Genomic DNA, 23,745 nt, shown 5'->3' with positions numbered 1-23,745 from the left:
TGAAGAATTATGCATTTGAATACAAGTACTAACAGTGAAATTCTTTACGTTAGTAATTAGTGGGCCTTTGTTAACAGCAAAACCCAGGTGCCGATTTAACATCTGTGTCCTGTTCTGTCCAGCAACGTCTCTGTAGGTCAGCCAGGTCAAGTCAACATAGCCCAAAATCTCAAGGGGGGCTGAAGGGGAGCCAGCTCAATCGTGTTACGCCACTACTTGTGTTTAATCCCTTGGTTACTTATTGGTAATCTTCATTACTCATAGCCCTATTCTTACTTGTGCCAGTACTTGTGTGTGAGGCACCTTGACTCATACACAAGTACTGGGATGAGGTAGAGGGACATGGGGATAATGCCTGGCTTAGTTACCTGTAATCTTCATTACTCCTAGTCCCACCAGTCCTCATCCCAGTACTTACCTATGAGGCAAGGAGCCTCATACGTAAGCACTGGGACAATGAAAAGGGACGTGCAGGTAATTCTTGGCCGAGAGGCTGATTTTGATGGTTAGGGCAGGGGGTGGGAGGTTGAGGTGATGTATGGGGGGCTTTGAGGGGATGGGTGGGATGGGAATTGTGCGATAAATCGTAATGGTCATCCATGTCCAGGCTAAGCAGGCTTGCTATGTAGTATTAGTGGCTAGGGAGGCATTTTGGTGCAGCCATTACTTAGTTTGGCGTGACTTTTTTAAACTGGGCATCTGTAATAAAGCAGTCCCGCTAAGTGTAATTACCTAGCTAGAATGGCATTTGGGTGCTGCCAGTCTATCCGTGTCTTACTGTGGCATTGTATATTTTTCTGGGCTTCTGAGATAAAACACCCATGATAAGGGTTATTGCTTCGACTGACATTTTGGTGCAACCAGTCTAGGTATGTATAAATGTGGCCTGGCATGCTTTACTGTAATATGTTATTATGTGTCTAGACGGGTCTATAATGTGCAGCCAGTTGGACATGTTTTTATTGTGGCATGGCATGTTTAATAGCAAAGCATTAAATTAATTAAATCATTAATGTTCCTGTGCACTGTTGGTGACTTGCATATGTTGGATGTTTGGACTGGTGTTACCCTACAAAACAATTGCAAACACTCTGGCTGTTTAGCCAATTTTTCTCAGAAAGTGTGCTGTATAAAGCATTAAAACACATATTTAAATCTTTCTCGTAGTGCAGTGTGTGGTGTACCCTTGCAGCAGCACGTTCGTGAGTATTGCGCAAGCGTGGTCATCTAGGCCAGCCCAGAGTGTGGCGGACCGTGTTTTGCTGTCGAGTTGGGGGTGGGGGGCTCAGTATGGCTCGCAGAGGGCCCCCAAATTTTGTGTTATGCCACTGATTATGACGGTGCAGGAAGAAAAGAACCAGAAGACAGGCCTTCTCTGTCTATGCTCCAAGACCCTGGCACCTCCTAACTGTCAACATCAGACTTGCCCCATCACTTCTATAGTTCAGGAAAGAGCTCAAGATCTTCCTCTTCAAGGAATGGCTCCTCCTTAAAACCTAGGTCCACACATCCTGCACTCTCCACCTTACCTGTGACTTGGCAATCTGCTCCCCACTGTCTCCCCTTCTGGTTGCTTGTATCCCTTGCTGGCAATTGCCCACCCTCACCCTCCCTTGTTAGCTCACTGCTTCCCTCACTTTGTTCTTCCTGAAGCTAGAGCCGTGGTCAATAAATACCCAAATAATGATAATACTTCAAGCCCCGCCCCCCTGGATATCACTGCTGCTGGACCCCGCCAGGGTGGAAGCCCGCGGGGGTGAAAGGGCGCGGGTGTTTTTGCCACAAATTTGGAGTCCCTGGAGTCTGCCCTTGCTGTTTGTCCTCCAAGCCCCACCCCACCCCCGGATATCAGTGCTGCTGGACCCCGCCAGGGTGAAAGCCTGCGGTGGTGAAAGGGCACAGGTGTTTTTGCCACAAATTGGGAGTCCCTGGAGTCTGCCCTTGCTGTTTGTCCTCCAAATCCCGCCCCCCTGGATATCACTGCAGCTGGACCCCGCCAGGGTGGAAGCCCACGGGGGTGAAAGGGCGCAGGTGTTTTTGCCACGAATTGGGAGTCCCTGGAGTCTGCCCTTGCTGTTTGTCATCCAAGCACTGCCCCCCCTGTATATCACTGCTTCTGGACCCCGCCAGGGTGGAAGCCCGCATGGGTGAAAGGGCACGGGTGTTTTTGCCACGAATTGGGAATCCCTGCAGTCTGCCCTTGCTTTTTGTCCGCCAAGCCCCGCCCCCTGGATATCACTGCTGCTGGACCCCAACAGGGTGTAAGCCCACGGGGGTGAAAGGGCGCAGGTGTTTTTGCCGCGAATTGGGAGTCCATAGAGTCTGCCCTTGCTGTTTGTCCTCCAAGCCCCGCCCCCCCGGATATCACTGCTGCTGGATCCCGCCAGGGTGGAAGCCCACGGGGGTGAAAGGGCGCAGGTGTTTTTGCCGCGAATTGGGAGTCCCTGGAGTCTGCCCTTGCTGTTTGTCCTCCAAGCCCCGCCCCCCCGGATATCACTGCTGCTGGACCCTACCAGGGTGGAAGCCCGCAGGGGTGAAAGGGCACGGGTGTTTTCTCCCACCTGGGTGTTTGCGCCCCGCAGGGATGGATTTCCAATAGGCGCATGAGGTCTGTGCCCGCAGAACAACCCCCATTAGGTGAGCTTTATCTTCCGGGCTTTGTACTTTCTGGATTTCATTCCCGTCAATGGAAATGGCTGATGTTATGGAAGGAGGGGCCTTTTCTTCCCCTTTTCCGCCCCCTCTTTCTTATCCATTATTTCCTCTTCTTAAACTAACAAGGACCTATATTCCCCCAGGCGCATTGGAAACCCATTAAGGGCCGAAGAAGGAAGGGGGGCCTGTCACTCAAAATCGTGGCGGACATGCAGGACATGCAGGGTGGTGACACGCAGGAGAATGGAGGTACAAAAGGGGTCAGAGTAACCCAGCTGTCTATGGACACCGTCTGTAGTCATGAGGGGACCCTGGGGGAAACTCTATCTGTACTATCCTGCACCCACAGCCCTCAGGTGGCGGCCCCATCTCAACCCTTAGGGGCTTCCCACCTAACTGATCGGAACTCGCCTCTCGCCCCTGGACTGACCAGTCTTCTCCTGGATGCAACTCTACCCACTGCTGACCTGTTGATTGATCTGCTAACCCCTGGGGGGGGCTTTGACAGTGTGGCCACTGCTGCTTTCCTGGATACTTTGACCATTGGTTGTGAAATGATCTCCAGGGGCATTGCAAATGTGTCTGGTGGATGTATTTCTTCAGCTCCATCTTTGGTCACCATCCACGCCCTCCCCTCCTTTGCCCGAAACCCTGTTTCCTCAGTCCCACAACAGTCAATGGTACTCTCATAAGTCCGCCCGCCCCTTCCCCTGTGACCATGGCTGTTGGCATAGGGGACCCGGGCTGTGAGGGAGTGGGTGAAGGAAAGCTGGCTAGCCCCCCTTCAAGTTCCTGGAGCAAGCTCATGCCAGATGCTCCCTCGGGGGCTAGCTCTTTCCTACGCCTTCGCCCCCTTAGGGTTCCTAAACCCCACACAAATGGAAATACCCGCCTGCCGGCTCTATCCTCCTCTCTATCAGCCAACTTGCCAACTTGCTTTTGTCAAGATGTGCGCTCTGAGATGGTTGTGATTAAAAATCTACTACTGACCCTGATTAAGGGGATAATGGGGACTAGAAGGGTGGTAGGAGGGGGCTCGTTATGGGACGGGTCTGAGGGGCCGAATTCAGCCAGTGCCATAGAGCCAAATCCTTCTTGCCCCTGTCCCCAAGCTTTTGATTTCCCCACCCACGCAGAGCCGCACAGCTGTGGTTCAACACCCAATGGTACTCCCACGGAGGAAGCCCACAGGGAGTCCAGCCATGGGGGGTGAGTCTCTACCACTGCAGAACCTTGTTGTGATGGTTGAGGGCAGGGTGTATTCCGTGGGGCGGGCGGCCAATGCATTAACCCCTGGCCACGGGAGGTCTTTGTCTAGGCATAATTTATTGAAGGACGTGGTAGTAATACAGTGTTCCTCCATGGGGTTCCTAAACTTTCCCCGGTTTCAAGAGAACCAAGGGATGCCCTTCTGAGTAAATGCCTTCACTGGATGCGGGATGTGGGGGACTGTGGGTTTGTGTCCTTGGGTTCTCTGCTAGAATGCACCAGGCTTTCCTCATGTCTTGCTAAATCGTACACTGTCAAACTGGTTCTAAGGGATGCTTATATGGTCAGGGATGTTATGGAAAAATGCAACCGTCATGGGCAGATGAGACAAAGTGGGATTACAGTCAGTTCCTCCCTTGATACTGGACACCTGTTCCCTTTGGGCGACATCATTGGTAATCAACCCCTCTCAGGGGCAAATCTTATCCCTTTGGGCTCCAAGGCGCGATGGGTGCCATAAGAGACATGGGGGAGGTGGCTGTTGTTGACCATGGGCCAAAAGCTTTGTTTGGTGGCATTTTTTCTGTTTTGATAGCTATGTTGTGATTTTGCACAAGAAATGTATTTTTAGGTTGTTCTGTGATGGCCTTTTTGGCCAAATAAAGTTGTAAAGTGAGTGATAATAATAATAATATTTGGTCATTTAAAAAATAATAATAATAATAATAATAATAATAATAAAAGATGAGACACTGCCCCCACAAGACCACTTGAGTATCTGCGCAAGTGCTCTGTGTAATCCCTTGTTAATAATGCACTCTACACGAAATATATGATGTACATTCTTTTAGGTTTAAAAGGTGTGCACATTCTATACTTTGCTGGCAACATTATAAGAAACTGGCCTATGTTCTAGGTCTTCATGATTAATCTTCTAAGGGGCTGAGGGGCACATGTTTATAGAGGTGAGTAAAATGCCCCTCCCGTCCCCATGCCCAAGACAAAGCGTTACCAAAATGTGATTGTGTTTAGTTTTCGAATACTGATCAGGTAGCAAATTGCACGTGGGCTAATGTGAGTGACATTCCTGAACATTCGCGTTTCCTGCCTTCAGAGTTGCACACATGCGAGGGCACTGATGCATTCTGCCAGGCAGCAGTGGCTGCGCAGCCGGTGAGCAGTCGCCATGGCAACCTGGCTTCGGTTCTGCCCGGCTTGGTTTGTGCGACAGAAGCTTTTTTTGAATGCCGGCCAGCAGAGCGGCAGGCCTGGACTTGCCCACCTTTCTTACAGTAGCAACCCTTCTGCATCCAGTGGGCTCTCAGCTCTTGGCACCGGCACGGAAATGCGTCCCTCAGTGAAACAGAAGAGCAAACATTGCAGGGTGAGCAACGCAGAACCATATCCCGCCGGCGTCTTGCCTGACCTGTGGAGGCCCGTGGACCGAGAGCAAGTGTTTGCTTTGAAGGAATGTCTCTTGAATTTGCTTGTTACGGTTTAAGAGGCTTAAAAACCCAGTCCAACATTCTGTCACCAAGCTTGCCACCTGGGCACAGCAAAACCAGATCCCATTGCGGAGCCACAGCGTTTCGTTAAAACGAATGTGATGGGTGTGTCACAGAAGGTTCGTTGCCAAATTGCACTTTGAAATAAGGAGGCATAATGGGCATTTTAAAGTACTTATTTTGCTTTTTATGGTCCACGGTCTTGATTTGTGTATTCTTTTTCCACCGCTTGCAGCTAAGCTAGGAAGAGTGAGTTGCCTACATGCGCTAGCACAGACCAGGCTGCACCTCTTTAGGAGGAAGTCTCCCTCTGACCCAGAGTGTTCCGCTTTTGAACTTTGACGGGGTGGCAGAAGAGAAGGCGAGGGAGCAGTGGGAACTCACTATAGAATTCTTCTCCCACGAGAGGGGATGGGATGCTCACAATGGGGCTGTGTATGAAAGCAACATTGGGAGGAATGTGGCTTAAGACTGCCTTTGAAATGACCAGGAGTAGAAGGGGAAGCATGGACTGTGCAGGCAAGGCCAGCACAGGCAGAAGCCTGAAGGGACTTCCAATAGCTTAAAGAGAGAATGTGATTTCTTTATGAACATATTTCTCCTTGAATACCTGATTGGGATTCTCATGTAACTTACTTTTTACTAAGTTTGACATCTTTAGGCCTGGCGGCACTAGGTTATGCCACACGTTTGCGTTCACTCTCTACTTACTCATAGAGCTTAAGACAAACTTCTGCATGCTCAAACGAATTCTATGGCACATTATGATATGATATGATAGGTTATTCATAACGCGCTTAATACCCAGCGGTTTCTAAGTGCGGACCCGGGGATCGAACCTGTGTTGCTCCGTGTTGTCTTGCTTCCAAGGCGAGCACGTTGCCGCTGAGCTATCCTCCTCATTAAAACTTATAATTTATTAACCTACCTTCAGTTATTCAAAAAGGGTTCTTGCTAAGTTAATGAGGGACCATGCTGAGCTTTGATTAGCGCTTCATGAAAACCCTTCCTTTGAAAACTGTGTGTGCGCTGGCAATAGCTTGACCCACAAGTGTCATTGAGAAGATGTTCTCTGTCCATCCACTATTCACCATGTTTCTTAATGACAAAATGGTTCTCAGGTAAGTCAAATGGTCTGCTTAAGGAACTGTGAGTCAACAATAAGCACCATGCAACGAGGCGTCAGCCAATCAGGATCACAGTAAATCAGACTGAGTCTCATGGTGTAAGACTGCCATCCATCCTGAGGACAGCTCATTTCTTCTAAAGTCGCCCCCCTTCTACCATACCCCAATTCCCGGGTATGCTTTGCCCTCCTGCACTGTTCTTGCCCACTCCCTCTCAACCCCCAAATTCAGACTTAGCCTGCTCTGCTGGCCTCAGCTCTCCGCCGCTCTCCAGCACCCCTGCATCTTGCCCTGGCATCGCCTCCTGCACCGCTTCCCACGTCATAGAAATGGGAGACAGGTTACATCAAAGGCCGACTTTTAATTCTGTGACAGCCAGCATCCCTGCAATCGAACACACGCTGCATGTCTGCTTTCTTTTGCTTAAACTCTATTACCAGTTCAGGGCTTAGCTCTAGCGGGCAAATAGCAAAAACACCTGCTGCAGTGGCCTAAGTCTGCTGGTAACAGCGCTGGAGGTCTAGAATTATACCCTCACTTTGCTTGGGCCTATAACCTGGGCTCCAGGCTGTTGCCAGCCAGCAGCCAAGGAAATGATTGCTTAAATGAAGCAGTCTTTTCAGCATATCTACATAGAACTCATAAAAGCTTCTTAGAGGTATATGATCTTTGGCCAAACCTTTAACATGTTTCTGATAATAACCAAGGAGTCCATTTTAAATATATGTATGTGGTTGCTTAGCACCATGTTCCTGGGTTGTTATGATTTCACTTCTCTAAATATAAGGCATCCTGGGGGCTTTTATAAGGCATGTCCTGCTGTGAGAAGCCTACAGGCTTCCGCTTGATTTTCACCTCTTACATGTGCAAAGCACTCGGTCATTTTGAACACTTGATATGAAGGTTCAGCAAGGCTGTCTCACAAGAGGGGAACTTGCATAACCTGTTTTCGCTGAAGGCCAACCTGTTTTTGTATAAGGTAGCAATCTTCCTTAGTATAGAGGTTTCTGGCGCCCCAAACTGTACCCATACAATCATCCCAGATGGAGAGATGCGAGCAGGCGATGTTGATCTCACTGGAAAACCAAGCCCACGCTGGGGCTGTCTATATCACTCGTGTATCATTCTGCACGCGCTCCTTGTCGCGCACAGTCAGCAAAGAGGCAGTGGGATGAGGTGCCCATTCTATCACAGAATGGAACATGAAATGCTGACATGTTTCTGTTTGAAGGGGGCTCGGCGCACAGGTGCCTCCAAAGATGGAAGACTAGCCACAATATTGTTTGCTATCCTATTCTTCGCAAACCTTTTGTTCAGGGGTTGGTGATCTTCCGACATATTTGTCATCAGTTGGGGTACCATTTCTAAAGCGATCACAAAACCATCTTTGCTGAAAAGCACTGTAGAAAATCCCCATATGCTACAGATACACCCCTGATGCAAAATAAGACACATCCTCCCCCTTGAACACTTCCATCATGCAGTACAGGTACTATTTCTCTCCCAGCTGGACTACAGAAACTCAATCCTCTCTGGACACCACCACCCCCCAACAATTCCCTCACCCTCTTGTAAGTAGTAGAGCGCACATCAGCAGGACTTATTCTGCACTTCCCAAAACACTCAGACAGCACCTCAGCTCTCTTGCACCTCAACTGGCTCCCAATACCATAGCGAATTGCCTTGAAAGCACTCTGCCTTGCATAGAAGCCCATCAACCTCAAAACCCCTTCTTACCTCAGAGCAAACTGAAACCCGTCACCCACACAAACACCAGACAAGCCACCTAAAATCACCTGCACGTTCCACGCTGCAAGCTAACCTGCACACAAAAGCACGCTTTCACCCAATGGGCACCAAGGGCTGGAATGCCTCTCCGGCACCATATCAAGGCCCCCCTGGTCCATTATCATTTCCTGCACAGATCCTCAAAACCTATCTCTTACTCCCACCTAATTCAGCCAGACCTCTTCACACAATATCCTTCTTCTGATCCTATCCTGCCCTGAAAAAATTGTGACTTGATTTTCAATTTCTCTCTTTAACTTTGTAAAGTGCGCAGAGAACTTCTGGGAGGACCAGCACTATAAACAAGTTAAAGTAAAATAAAGTAATAAAATAAACCCACTCTCTTTTTTATCGGCACATCCAAGTTCATGTAATGCTGCCATAGAAAGAACAACAAAATCTGCAAATAGGCACAAATCAACCATTCCACATCTGCATAAAAGGGGGGCCTGGCTGCAGAGAGGGCGGCGCAAATGCAGAGAAGGTCTCAGTGCCGTTAAGTGACATCAGAGAAGGGGGGGGGTGTATGGGGACGGTTTGCAGTACACCCCTGACGAGGCAAAGACTGGGAGCGTTTGGCAGAGGCACAGCCAGGATTGTCCAACAAGTGGGGCCTGGACCTAATGTAGTAGAGCCCACCCTATGGTTAACCCAAAGAGAAGGGTGTATGTTCTGCCCCTGTCCGAATGTGCAGGAGTGACCCAGCATAGTGAGGGAGCTCGAAACCAACCAAGGGGGAGTTTGTGGGGTTTTCCCGCCTGAGGAATTTTTTTAAATAATTGTTAAAAATTATGCATTTTATAACACACATTGTGTGACAAATTGAGTTCAAGGCCATATTGTTTACAATTTGTTTTGTAGGGTAAGACATGAAAAACTCCATTAGCTGCCAAGTCGCCAACAATGCATACCAGCAATTTCCAACCCATTTTCATAATGACGTTTCTCACTATATGCCAGTAATATGCAAGTGTAAAAAACATGTTCATATTGATTGTGTTCATACATGACCATGCTAGAGCAGCTATGTCATTTTACCCATATAAGAACATACACATGTTTGCTTTGTCCATAATGCCAGTAATGATACCACAACAAAGCATGTTCATGTTGGCTCTGCCAATATCTCCACATAAGAACATATTCCTGTGGGCTTTGCCTTAATGCCAGTAACACAATATATGCCACAGTAAGAAAGCATGTCCATGCTGACTACAAAGACTCTCCCCCTCCATATAAGAACACTCCTTATATTGTATCTGCCCCCTAATGTAAGTAAAAACGGTCATGTCACAGTAAGAAAACATTGTCTTGAGGGCTGCACATATGCCCCTCCCCCATATAAGAACACTCATCATATTGCCTTTCACCTTGACATCAGTAAAATAAAATGCCATGCCACAGTAAGGAAACATGCCCTCCCCAATGTAGGAACAATGTGAGTACACAATTCCATTCCGCAGTAGTAACCAGCCAGCCTCATTGTGGTACTCTCGCCCCTAACCTAGCCCCTCCTTCGCGTAATAACACTCGAGTTAGTTTTGCTTTGACAAAAAAACGCCAGTAAATCATGTCACGCCCGAGTCAAAAAATGTTCATGCCCCAATGCCGCCTCGGGCTCCAACCTTGCATTCACATATGCATTCATACACATTCACCCACCAGTCACGCTCCCATAAAGCTTCTCTGTCCTTCACACGAGCACCCAGAACGTTCACACTCCATTGTCATTCACACATACACTCACACGTGTGTACACCAATCCCACTGCATTCATACATGTGCACTTAGAGAAACACCATCGCATATATATGCACATGTACACACTCTTTCTCTGAAACACTTGTCGTGCTCTGAAACACTTGTGTACGAGCGAAACACTTGTGTACGAGCGCGATATAAATAACATTTCATTTAATTTCTCATGCATACATCCATAAAATCCCTGCACACACGCATACACAGAAACAATATATATGTTTGTTACCCATACCTGTTTCCCTCTAGACTCGGTGCAACATCGCCTCCTCAGCTGTTCCCTGCTCTTTAGCCCTTCTGCCTGGCACTCCACCGCAAGCACAGACAGGAACCAGGAAGCAGGGATAGCTTCCTGGGGTTCCTCACATGCGCGAATGAACCAGAGAGTCACACATGTTGGTCAGCCTGCACAGTGACATCTGTAAATGCCCTGAGTGGGCATTTACAGATTTTGGGTGTGCCCTCAGTGGCGTTGCCAGGAATCAAATTTCGGAGGGTCCAGAGGGGGGCAAAGACAAAAGTAGGGGGGGCACAGACAAAAGTAAGGGTATAACATGATCACTGCTTGTTTTAGGTGGGGGAGCAGAAGGTGGGGCACAGGGTTTCACAGGGGGGGGCCCGGCCCCCCAAGGGTCCCACCCTAGCGACACCACTGTGTGCCCTGCCATCTCAGGCCCTACACTGTTTACACCTCCAGTGTTTGGGAGAGCATCACGGCTGTTCGGGGAGGGATGGTGGTAGCGGGTGAAACATAGTGTGGAGGGTAGGGGCAGAGGAGGAAGAGGGCTGCTGTGGTAGATGAACCAGTTGCATTGTGAGGGATAGAGGGTGGAGAAGTAGGTTTAGTGCATACTGAAGAAGGGGGTGGGGGAGGCTGGAGAATGAGGAACAAGGGGGGGTCTCCACCTACATAGAAATCGATTATGCAGAGTGAATGCCTACATGACTACATACTCTAATAGGTTTGTTGGTAAAAGCATGCAATGACATATGGAAATAGGATGTTTATAATCTTTTTTTTGAGGATGCTGTGGATAGAGTCAGCGTCCTTACCGAAGGTGAAAATAAAGTCTTTATAAGGAAGAGATCTTCCAGACATTGTTTTTACACAGAACCACTTACGCAAGTGACAGGGGAAGTTGCACATGGATCCAATGCAGACCCATTTGTAGTTTCCTGCCGCCATGTGATTTTTGGTCAACAATGACTAAGACAATGATCGCAGGCCAAAATGTCCAACAGATTGGTAAACATCCAATATTCCCCTGGTAAACCGGACTACTAATTGGAAGCTCCAGACGCAAAAACAGCCTTTACTGTTGTGAATACGTGCCTCTTCTCCCCTTTGATCAGAATCAATGCCGTGCACACCTGAACACTTTTACGTAATATTATAAACCTTCCCCTATGCAATATCTCACAGAATATAAACTGAACAATGGAGAAACATTCTTTTCCATGGATATGCTTTCAGGTTTTATTCTGTCCCCTGCTGCCATTTACATGGTCCCCTGGCATTAAATGGAGCTAAAGAACCTTCCAGGTTTTCCCTATTCCATCTGTGCTGTTTTAAAGGCCTTGTTGTCATAGAATCTGCCAACTAGAATTATTCAATTACCCTCATCTAAGCACAGCCCTACCAGTGTATGTCTAAGGCCTGTCCCGATCCAACGGAAGGGCACCGTTTTTATAATGCTGGTGTTAACACCCCTTCAGCCATTTTAGCACACCCATCTCTACCATTGCCCATTACCCTTTTTTTTTTTAGGGGGATATAGGGAATGCATTGGCCGATGCTTTGCCCACCAACATTTTAATTCTGGCATAAAAGCATGCAAAGTTTGTTCCTGCACCCAACTTGCCACCCCTTCTGATTCTCAGTCTTATCTTTAAGTTTCAGCATCCCAGTGGACCCCTCACATCTTAAAGTGTTTATAAATGACTAATAATCAATCATTCTCTGACAACATCCTTTTCTTTTGCTTTGCAGCTCCAAGCTTCAGACTCTACCATCAAGAATTCACTCTGATAGAAAAAAAACAATGAAGACCACAAACATCAAGAAGATTTATCTTCAGACTTCATTCCCTGTATCTAGAAAACCAATCGCAATGGAAATGCTCACTCTCAGAGTGAACACCATGAAGCAGGAGTAAGCTTCTAGCATTGAGAAAACCAACAGGAATGTCTAGTTGATCCACCAAAGCACAACATTGCTTACTCACCTGAGGAAATGCATAGCCTTGTCCTGCTCTTCCTTCAGTTTGGCTAGTAGAGGGTTATCGCCGTGATATACAGAAATCTCTCTTTCAAGTTCTTTAAGTTTTCCTGCATGTCTCTTATCTACCTCTTTAAGAAAAACATAAAAGTAAAAGCATTTTTATATGCACTTTCATATTTATTTTTCTCAAAAGTAAAATGTGTTTGCTCTGAAACATGAAAAGGAAGTGAATTTGATGCACCCCTAAGTATCTAATTATTAAACATAAAAAAACGATGTGGTCAAATACCCCCTGACATAGTGTGCCATAACTGGCATTAACCAAAGCTCTCACATACAGAGCACTGGTCTGCAACCTTCGAATCTCCAAATGTTTTGGACTACAACTCCCATCAGCCCCAACCAGAAAAGTCAATTGCGAAGGATGATGGGCCTTGTTGTCTGAAACATTTGGAGAGCTATAGGTTGTAGACCCTTGCTACAGAGGGACATCCAATGCCCAACCCTTAAAATGTAGAAGACTCATCACTTTTGGAAAAATAAAAGGGTCAGCCATGATAAATGGAGTCGTACAATTAAATTGTTGCTTTATGATCCTTTATAGCCTTTTATGCTTCTGAACATGGTTTGCTGGCCAAAACGTGTGAGGCAAGAATACTCAATGAGGCTTTTTGAAATATTAACTCATTGCTGTAATCTTATTTTGTCATTATTACTGAAGGATTGCACCTTGTTGATGACATTTTTCAGTGACTTATTTTGGCTATAGAACTTAAGTTTTTAATTTTCTAAAAATGATGAGTCTTCTTAATTTTAAGGGTTCAGCATTAGTTGTCCCTGTATAGCATGTGATGGCTTTGGTTGATGCTAGGAAACATACACATTACTAGTGAATGTTTAGATAATGTTTCCTAAACATTTAAGTAATTAACACTCTAGAGGATTCGAAGTCAACATATCATTTTGGTGATAATAATTTCAGTATTCTTGATTTCCATACATTCATTTTGTCTGTATTTTTCTTCTTAAAATTAAAATAACAAAAATGTGGGTTCGATAAATTCAGTGAACATAATATTCTGTGAAAGTATTTTTTGTTAAAAAGCATATTGATTATTCAATACACTTTCCCATACCCAAACCAACGTATACTTAAACCAAAATAGACTTGACATGGTTTGTGACCTTGTTAAACCCCATTTTGCTCACCCTTCCCCACTCTCACCTTTCAAATGTACCTTAAATACCTTACAAATTATTTCTAATATTTTCATACATTTTTCTAAATACTGTTAAGCACGTTTTTATTGGGAAGATCCCCAGTACTCACATTCTAGGTGTGAGCATACACCGCTATGGGTAGGTTCAGTATTTGCAACAGTTTATTGGTAATTCTGGTTAATGTCTAAGGGCCTCATCACGAGTCTGGCGGTAACCCTTAAATGCGGCAGTAGTGCTATTACCGCCACATTTAAGGGTCCGCCAGATCATGGCCTTGGGGGATTTCCCCCCAGCTCTGAGCTGGGGGGAAATCCGTGGCAAATTTGCCGATTTTCGGCACTATTACCGCCGGTGGGAAATCTGCCGGCGGTAATAGCGCACATTTTCCCCATTGGGCCCAATAGGGAATGAGGAATTCCTTAATGGGCCCAGTGGGGAATGGACACTAACCGTTCCACCAAACCGTGATCCGGCGCTAATAGCGCCGGGGGTTTGGCGGTAGGGCTAATAGCGCTGGCGGTAACAGCGCCGGTGTTACCGCCCAACTCGTGATGAGACCCTAAGTGAGGGGTGTATGCCCATTGGAAAAATATCTCCGCACGGGATATTCGAGATAATGGCAGAATTGTGGACCTTGGCTAGTGAAGGCCCGCAGTGTGGGTTGCACACCCTTAGTTTAGCTAAAGAGCTAGAGCAATGTACGTTAATGGGGTCAGTGATCTTGTAGTATCCTTAGATTGATGAAAAATTAATAACTAGAGATTCTCGTTAAGACAAAACAATGTTGTATTCAATATGTTGACCACTATACAGAGGCCAATGCCAAAGAGCTACAAAGCCTATGCATTTCGGACCAGTGATCCATCGTCAGGGCATATAGCTGGCACATGGAGGAGTGAAAACAGTGGAGAAAGCAGTGGAGGAGTGTTCAACCTAGGCGAGTCAGATGAACACTCCTCCACTGCCTTTACAGTATAAGCTGTTGGTCGTGACATGTACTTTGATTTACTTGTTGCTGTCATTTGCAAGCAGACGCCAGGGTGGCAAAGTCAAATGGGCAGCTGATGATTGGGACACGTTGAGTCACGCTGACAACCACGCGCATTCTATCTGCCCGCTACATGCCCTGCTGATGGACCACTGGTCCGAAATGCATAGGCGTTTGTAGATTATTGGCATTGGCCGCAGTATAGTGGTCAACATATTGAATACAACATTGTTTTGTGTCAACAAGAATCTCTAGTTATGTATTTTTTTCATCCTAAGAATACTACAAGATCACTGACACCATTAACATACATTGCTCTGGCTCTTAAGCTAGACAACGAGTGTGCAACCCACGCTGCTGGCTTTCACTTGCCAAGGTCCACAGTTCTGCCAAGACCCCCAGTACTCCCATCTCCCTCTTTTCACCTTACGTCACTCTCCCACCCTACAAACACCACTGCAATTATTTTTAAAAATAAGGCATTCATCACATAATTTGATACATTGGGCCCATTGCAAGTTTGCCGGTCCAGTAACTACGGTACCGGTAAGCTTGCTGGTACCGTAGTTACTGGACCGGCAAACTATGAGTTCTGCTCGCGGGTGTCTTTTCACCTGCTAGGTCAGACCTGGCACCAGCGAGCAGAGCATGTCGGATGCACCGGCACCATTCTGAATGGTGCCTGTGCATCCGGCCTCCCCATTCCCATTCCTATTGGGCTCAAATGGGAATGGGGAGTAAAAGTTTCCAGCCCCTGGCAAATGCGGAAATATAGGGTCCACCAGAGTTGTAATGGCCCTGTATTTCCCCATTGCCAGGGGCCGGAAAAATTCGCAAGTTTGGTGCCAGCCTGCCGGTTTTATCGGCAAGGCTACCGCCAAACTTGTAATGAGGCCCATTGTCTTAAATCATTTCACATAAATATGTATCTATATAAATAGATATATATTTGACATTTGCAGAATGATAAACCATACCGCCTCTGTGTAGTGAAAACCCTATTTAATATCCAATGTGGGGGAGACAATATTCAAAGTACTTTAAAAACTTTCAATGATTACTCAAGTGAAATTATACTAATCTAGTACGTATCTCAGGAAAAAATATTACTCTTTGCAGAAAACAAATCACTCTGTTCTTTTAATTGATATTCGAAACAAAAATTGAAAAAAGGGTAATGAGGTTGATCACTTCACTTTTCTAATAATGTCCTTACATTTCTAATGAAATATTTCAAATGTGTTACATTAATTGAACATATTGCTTGTTTGTTAAGAATGCTCTTGTTCACTTTCTCTGTTTATTGCCTGTTTACACTTACCTTATCCATTACTATGTTACCTGTATAAAATTAAAAAAGAAAAGATTTACTCTAACAAAGTGCAAGACAGTGGAGCCAATTTCAACACTGTGGTGGGAACCTGCACAGGGAAAGGTGGACAAATTAAATTGCTCCAATTCAGCAGAATGTGAATGTTCAGGGAAAAGCTTAAAAGGTTTGCCCATGCAGATTTACCAGAATAGGACCAGACTGGAAGAGCAGCAAATTGGGACCATTGAGAAAAGAAGCATGCAATTTCTCCTTTTTTGTGACTCAGCATGCTCTTTCTGCATGCACACATCTGCCCACTGTTTGCAATATTTGCCGATGCCCACTCCTCCAGCCACTCAGCCTATAAACATACATGAGATAGGAACACATTGTTTTACCTGATCAGCTAGTCATGTCACTTTGTCAAAATTGTATTTCTGATCAATCAATTTATTGAAACACATATGGAATTCTTAACTTCTTATATTTTACATCAGTGCTGACTAAGAAAACTCCACAACCTGGGAACTGATGCTTTTTCATAGGAAAGTTTGAGCTCCTCAATTCGATTTTTATTTACAAGGTACGCACGATGGTGAGCCCTAAATGAGGAAAGCGATACCAACACTTTCCAAAAAGCCTTGAAAGAATTACTGTATGGAAGGTCCAGCATTTGAGGTGGACTGTAGTTTGACGAGACATCATCTCAGAAGCTGTACATCAGCAAAGCAGATTTCCCCAGAAGTAAGAGTCTTCAGTTTTTATGGGACAGGATACATGGAAATCTGTCAAACTGTGTTGGTAGCTGAAGGTGTCTAGATAGGGGCATTGGTTGAAGAGTGTGCCCACACCAACACAATGCAAATCTTAGCGTAGACCTTGTGCAGCTGCACTTGTACAACAAACAAGTTGAAAAAGTGTTTATTTTGGTAACCAGCACTAACCACACCCCCGTCGTGTGCTGTGGCTCTCAATTTAAGCAGAATTCACAGTGCATCTCAAAACCTCCCAAATTCACCTGACTTCTCCTTTTGGAGAGACTGTGTGCAGATGTAGGTCTCACCACATCAGTGTCTGATTATTTTCTTTTCTTCATGGATATGCCTCTGGACCTGTGTACTTTCTGTTACCTTTCCTACTTCATAGCCTGAACTACCTCTCAAAGTAGCAACAGGGCGTTAAGGACTGCCTCTTCGAAAAAGAGCACTACAGAAACATGCTCCCTTCCTGGTCCTTCCAACTTGTTGCATGGTTATGCTTGCTGCATAGATCATTATGTTCCCTACTCATAGGAAAACTTAAGTGAGGACTCAGCTAACTTTACTACTTCATGCAACATACTATGAACGCCTGCAACACAATTCTCTACAGCTTTCCTATAGAGCATTACTCCAGATCCCCTTTTTAATCCAGTAGACCACCAAACCCACTGCAAGTGCTAACATTGATTTAGAAGAAACTCAATTTAGACTTCATGCCAGATGCCCGCCAATAACGGCCCAAGAAGTCCAGGCTGGATCATACATATTCTATAGAGACACACCATTCACAAGCCCTGTAATAGAATGGCTTCAAGGGTTTGAAGGATCTCCCTAAAAGTCTACTAAGGGGCTTCCATTATTGCTAAATTGTGATATCAGGGAAGACATCAGGACCAAAGTAGAAAAGAGAAAAATATTGTTGAGAAATACCCATGTATGCTTTCTTTCCCATGGTATTTATCAGTATCTTCCCACTTGTCTTTGCAGTCAAGCCTCATGTTCAGAGGAATGCCTTCATTAGGATCTCTTTCTAACTTCCATTTCTCCCATTAGACATCCCTTCGCTGTTGTTTCGTCATCATTCTGTTTTGTCCTCTCCTTTAATAATTTGCTTTTTGTATTAATTCATATCTGTCACCGTGTCTACACATTAAGATTGGTCTGCTCATCAATCGCCCTACCTTTTGCCTCATAATTTATATTTTCTTCTTCGCCTCGTTTAGCTTTTTCAAAAATGTGACTGTTGTGTCCTCACCTATTGCTGTTGGCTTTCAGCGAACACGTTTCGCTTATTTACAGTACACATCACTGTTGTGCTTCGGATCCACAGCTTCCTCTTAAATGTATTCAGCTAGAAAATCCAGGAAAGTGTACCTTTGGGTACAGATGAGAGTCAGATAAAACGGCTGGGCAGCAGTCGGTCTGCTCTTCAGCAATATTAATCATGGCTTTTTCATCTGGATTCAGCAGCTCTTAAGTTAATAGATTCCACTGCACTTAGAGAACAGTACCTTAAAACTTCTCTTTGGGGAGTGAACAAGTTGTGACACCGCCTATTGCAGCATGAATGCATGTCGGCATCAGACTGGGACTAAGGGTGGAGTCATATTATTTGTGGCAGATTGCATGCAGCAGCGAAGGTTCCATGTGATGTTACCGACATGTACTTCAACTGGATTTCTTTTGTAAAATTGGGCCCCCCTAAACCCCTCGTTTCCCCCATGCTTTTAACCCCACCCTGAACCACCCCTGCAGCTGTTTAACCTTTTACACCTACCTACTATGTATTGTTTTCGGTATTTTGTCGGTATTATTTCATTTGTTATTTACATTTCAGTAACACCACTGGATACCAACAGTGACATGCCACCACTTCTGCCGACATATGTGAACAGTCACAAATTCCAAATACAGTTGTGACACCCTCTCAATTTTCTTTTGTTGCTGTAAACAAATGTCAAATATCCTTTAGGGTGACCAGCTGAATGACTAGGAACTTGATTTCTCTCAGTGTATCGAATATTTCCTAGACCAAGCAACTTTTAGTGGCTCCCAGAAAGGGGTTCTTTAAGTCTTGGCATAGCAAGAGCCAAGGTGAACCCACAAATTGACTTTGGATGGTGTTGAAGTGCTGTTGGCAACCATGCAGAGGACGGGTGATCCTGCCCGAAATTGTCAGACAGGATAGAAAGGAAACCTCTGTATTTTTTACAAAAAGGAATTAGGTTAGGAAGGTAAATAGTACACTTATGAAGCAAAAAGTCAAAAGACAAATTTCTTTGCCTTCACTTCTGATGTTGTTACAAATGAGCAAAACAACTGTTAATGATTACCATGTGGTAAATAAGTGAGGGGTCCAAACTTTTTGGGACTGTCTTAAAACAATCAATGTTCCTCTTAACATTTTTTCCTGTACAAAGTTTCAAATCTTTGCAAATGCACTTAAGACCGCACATTTTGCTCCACCCCCAGAAATGAATCACAAAGCCCTTTTCAGAGTATTAGTTATGTCAGCACGGAAGACTTAAGAGACTAATGTGTTGAGGTTCACAATTTAAACAGTCCAGTAGTGGGGCCCTGGATTGCAACTCAAAGCATATAGTTAGCTGTTGCTGCAGAAAGGCAGGGAGTAACAATATATTCAGCAATTTACTTAAGGGGTATCCTGGAGCTCCATTTTCAGCTACTCACACTACTTTTGAACTACATTAGGCACTGTTTTATGACTCAATTGTCCGCTGGGAGGCTATCATTATGTTGACAATATGCAACCTGCTGAATTGAATCAGGCTGATAAAGGTATGCAAAGGAAGAATTCTCTTTGCAATACATTTAAATATGTTTGCAAAGAGCATGTATTGACTCTTAGCATCTTAGCCTCCACTTGTATATGTACAGTTTTGGTTTATCAAGTCTTAAGAGGGTGCCCCGTACCTCATGCATTGCACAAGCAATAGAGAAGCAAGGCTGAAGGTGTGGAGTGTCAAGCAAATCTCTGAATCCCACCTAATTACATTGAACACAGGTGAGGATAGCAAACTGGCCAACGTGTCTGCATCCATTTTGAGTAAAGAATTTCATGTCGGACCCAAAACATCCTACTAGAAGTAGATCAAGAACTTTTAAAGTTGACACACATTACCACTTAAATGCACATATCCATATGACATAAATGTAGTCTTGTTACTCCTTACCTACTGAGCCATCACTTAAATTGGTTTTGGTCCCCTCTTCTTCAAGCAGCTCCTCTTTAGTGTTCGGAGGAGGAAAAAGGCACGCTACCAGATCACACGTTGAAGGAAGTGGTGGCATTTTTGTTTCTTCGGTTGTCACACTATTAATGTTAGGAGCCTTCTCTGGCTCCTTCTCCCTGTTAGCTGGTCGGGAGAGGCGCTTCGAAGACCTTCGAAAAGAAGAAAATGCTTTGCTCCCTCTCCTCCTAACAAATCCAGTGCCTGACTCACTGCTGCTGGTGCTGAATGAGTGGTCCTGCGAGATGGACGATCCTCGAGCATCGAGCTTCTTAGAAGCCAACTTGTGCTTTACACTTGGGGTCATTTCTTCTTCCCCGCTGGGATTATCACTGGCGTAGTCCGGGTCCGATAGATCCAAATGTTGATCCATGTTGCCAAACCTCTGAGGTGTACCTTTCACAGGATACTGATAGCACTGAGATTTGGGATCGTCCTCACTATCCAGTGACGTGCTATCCGAATCCCTCATCGAAGGGTTGGCATTCATCCTACGAAGAGCACCTTCTCGGCGAGGCTCCTGTTTAGGATTGGCAGAGTTGCCAGCCCTTTTCCTTTCATTGTCTCGCAATACCTTGCCTGGCACTTTAACTATTCTGTCATTGATCTTCATAAAACCGGTTGAGGAACCTTTTTTCCCTTTACTCTCCTGGGTATAGGTTTCATTTTTAAGATCAGAAGTCAGGGGAACCTCCTCCTTTTCGTGAGAGGACCCCCATTCCATTTGTTTTACATGATTACTTTGCAAGGTATAAAAACCCGGCTCCCCCATCAAGGGTTCCGTTCCTTTCTCCTCATGATCACTGTTAAGTGAATCTGTTTTTTCATGGCCTCCAGTGAGTTCATGCGTAGGTATATTTGTACTCTCACAATCCACAGGCGTTTCAATAATATTGTTGAACAATTGTGCTGAATGTTGGTTAGTATTGTGTGGCTCTTCTACTTGTGGTTCAATTCCATGCACTTCAGTACGCAACTGCTGGTCCTGTGCAAGAGATGGCAATGTAGCAGCATCGCTCATGCTGCCTCCGCTCAATGTTTGTTCAGAGTCCTGACCACTTCCAGCTGTGTCCTGCCTGTTACTTTTGGGAACAGCACTGGTTGGTTGTTTCTCTTTTGTAGCCACTGTCATCATGCTGCTGTCTCGTCTCTGGAAATATGGGTGCTTCTTGGCTGATTCTTTCCCAGCATCATTTGCATTATGCAGGGAGGACCGAGGCAGGCCATCAAAGCTCACTCGCCGGGTTAAGCGAGCTGAGCATTCGTCTTTGCCTTCCTTCAAATTGTCTTTGTTTCTCTCAATCCTGCTGATGCCTTCTCTCCGTTTCAGGAAACTTTTTTGTTGAGCTGCTCTTTCTGTCCAAGAGTTCTAAAACAAAGCGCATATAGCAAAATTAATTGAGTAAAGCAAAACATTTTGGTTAAACCAATTCATGAAATTACATTCATTTTTTTAAGCTGCCACTGGTGGGCGAACTTGTTGTACACCTGATGCGCAAGCATAACTCCTTTTCAATCTGAAGTCGCAAATAAGTTATCATGACTGAACTAAATTCTGGGCTCATCCAATCAAAAATATCAATGCATTTTTGGTGCCCTATTTGTATTGCTACTCCTTTCGATCTATCAAGGTAGACAACAGAAGACCCATTGACCTGAAAATAAGAAAATGACTCCAGTTTCTCCGTGAGCATAAGTGCTGTTTCCATTCACTTTCCTTTCTCCCGCCTCTCTCAATGGAGCACCTTCTCCCACCTCTCTCAATGGAGCACCTACTCCATTCTCTCTCAAAGAATATTGAAAACATATAGAAGATGTCCAAGAAATGCTAATTTAGAGGCGATCCTGGAGGCTAAATATGACTAAACAATTATAATATGAACTCTGATTAAGGGAAATAGCCCCTGGTCAAGGAATGACAATAACACCTCGGAGAAAGGCCCTGAAAACTGCTTCACATCTCCCTTTATCTTGACTTGGGCATAATCACTCCTGTGTAAACATTGCTTATCAGGTACTGGGCTAGTTGGAAAGGCACAGCATTCGTTGAGGTAGGAAGCGATCACTGCAAACACACCCTCTTAATGAGTTCTGTATGAGATCTGTAATTAAGATGCATTTTTTAGTGTCATATATTACTCACATTTGGTTATGTGTTGCCAAATGCTGACCATCTTTGGAAAGGAGGGGGATACATTGAGTGGTCTGGAACAAAATAAGGCTTGAGCTCTAATGGAATCGCATGTAAATTCTTGTGGAGGTGTTGGCTCATGGGTAGGACCACAGAGGGGATGTAAACTAGTGGACAAGTGACATGTGCATTTCCATGGATATTTCATCCCTAATGTATTGCTGATTGCAACTGTTTACACTCCTATTATTAGCAAAAGTGGCAACACCCGCACCAGAGTTTCAGAACTACTGCCACCAGGAGCCCTATGGTAGAATTAAAGTGTCAACCACTGTTCTTCTTGTAGGTGAGCACCTACAGCTAGTTGAGATGATAACCCGTCCTAGGCCTCAGCAAAATCACCATCGCCATTACAGCCAGCATCCTTACAACAGCTAGCTGTGTTAGTGATAAAAACAAAATAATGTCCTCTGGTGTAAGCACGACCAAAACATACATCACTTAGAACAAGAGATTTTTACCAAACAAAGAACAGCATGGCCACCACGGGAGCCATGTTGTGGGCAGGAATGACACTGACATCATGAAGACCAACACTAAAAGCAGCACCACCATCAGCCCAGGAGCATGTGCAGCCGCTGTTTATGGCTAAAGCAATCACACATTTCTCACCAATTTGTCAATGTTTTTTTACGAAAGCTACAAGTCCTCTGAATTCATCATGCCAACTTTGCAATTCAGGGTGGTGTCTTTCTTCCTCAATTTTCCAGATTGTGTGCAAGTGGAGAACTCAGAACCAGTTGCAGGTTAAACCAGACTGTAAGCAGGCTTCAGTGAAGGAATAGGAGCAGATTGGGGAGGAATATGCAGACTGTGAGCAGCCAGATGTTAACTCCTACTGCCCCCTAGAAGAGGGGGAGATGTAAGAGGATGAGACAAAAGAAGATGGTGAAAAAGTTTGAGGATCCTGGACTTCGAGCAGAAACAGGGAGCAGAATAGCAGGATCCGTAGAAGCTCTGTTTTACTGGCAACCTCTAATTCCTGAATGTGGGACCACCTCACCTTGCCTGCTGGTGGTAGAATGACAGCTCCATATATGATGAAGGTCAGTAACTGTAACTTCCAAGTGAAGCGGGGGACCCAAAACACACAAGCCTGATGTCAGTACCCTCACAAGCCATCTTCAGAACTGGCACAAGAACCGCTATGCTGTCCATCACCATCCGATTGCAAAGTGGCAGCAGTTGGCTCATTCAATACTAGTACAGCAAGGAGATGAAGGGACCTGCAGGGGTAGGATATGGCCTCTCCCCTCCCTAGCATCTTTTCAGCCTACCATAGCAGATGCAAGGTTCCTGCTGACTTCACCCAAGCGTAAATTCTCCCTTCTTACTAGCAGGATCAGCTATGCAAACCAACACATCCCACACCGGCAGATTTATTCCACCTTGCTTTTCCCAAGCTGAGTTTCTTTAACAACCTCAGAAAAATCGATTGTTCGTTGGATAATTCTGCTGCGCATGCATTAAAACCTTGTTGTTCCCTCTGAGCAATTGATGGCTCAGAAACCCATGTGTTTACTCATCAACCCAGAAATTCTGTGAATCCTGCAAAAATAATACAGCAGCAACAAAAAACTTTCAGTGAGCCGTGTGAGAAACCTGAAGGTGCCTTACCCGCTAGCCCCTGGGATCTGTCATCCAGGTGGCCAGGACAGGGCCAATGCTTTTGGATTCAGTTCATGGGGGTGGATCAGTGCGGGAGGATCACCTGGATGAGGGGTCTTTGGGGAGTGAGAGTGGGACACTGGATGGTGA

The 23,745-nt window shown here is 45.3% G+C and overlaps 1 protein-coding gene across 2 annotated transcripts in view; it reads right to left on the bottom strand.

Annotated features, from left to right (window-relative positions):
* The window catches only part of LOC138467662 (centromere protein J-like), a 714,848-nt gene that overhangs the window by 352,874 nt on the left and 338,229 nt on the right, over positions 1–23,745 (bottom strand). For both annotated transcript variants that reach the window (XM_069607842.1, XM_069607843.1), the window contains 2 exons: positions 19,740–21,165; positions 12,268–12,391 (listed from right to left, as the gene is read on the bottom strand). In XM_069607842.1, the coding sequence (XP_069463943.1) occupies positions 12,268–12,391; positions 19,740–21,165 (1,550 nt within the window). The remainder of the gene's footprint in view (positions 1–12,267; positions 12,392–19,739; positions 21,166–23,745) is intronic.

This window comes from Ambystoma mexicanum, chromosome 4q, assembly GCF_040938575.1.
Source record: "Ambystoma mexicanum isolate Mex_15411 chromosome 4q, UKY_AmexF1_1, whole genome shotgun sequence".
Taxonomy (NCBI): domain Eukaryota; kingdom Metazoa; phylum Chordata; class Amphibia; order Caudata; family Ambystomatidae; genus Ambystoma; species Ambystoma mexicanum.
Note: the sequence above shows the minus strand (reverse complement) of the source record. Positions and strands in the feature narration are given on the sequence as shown.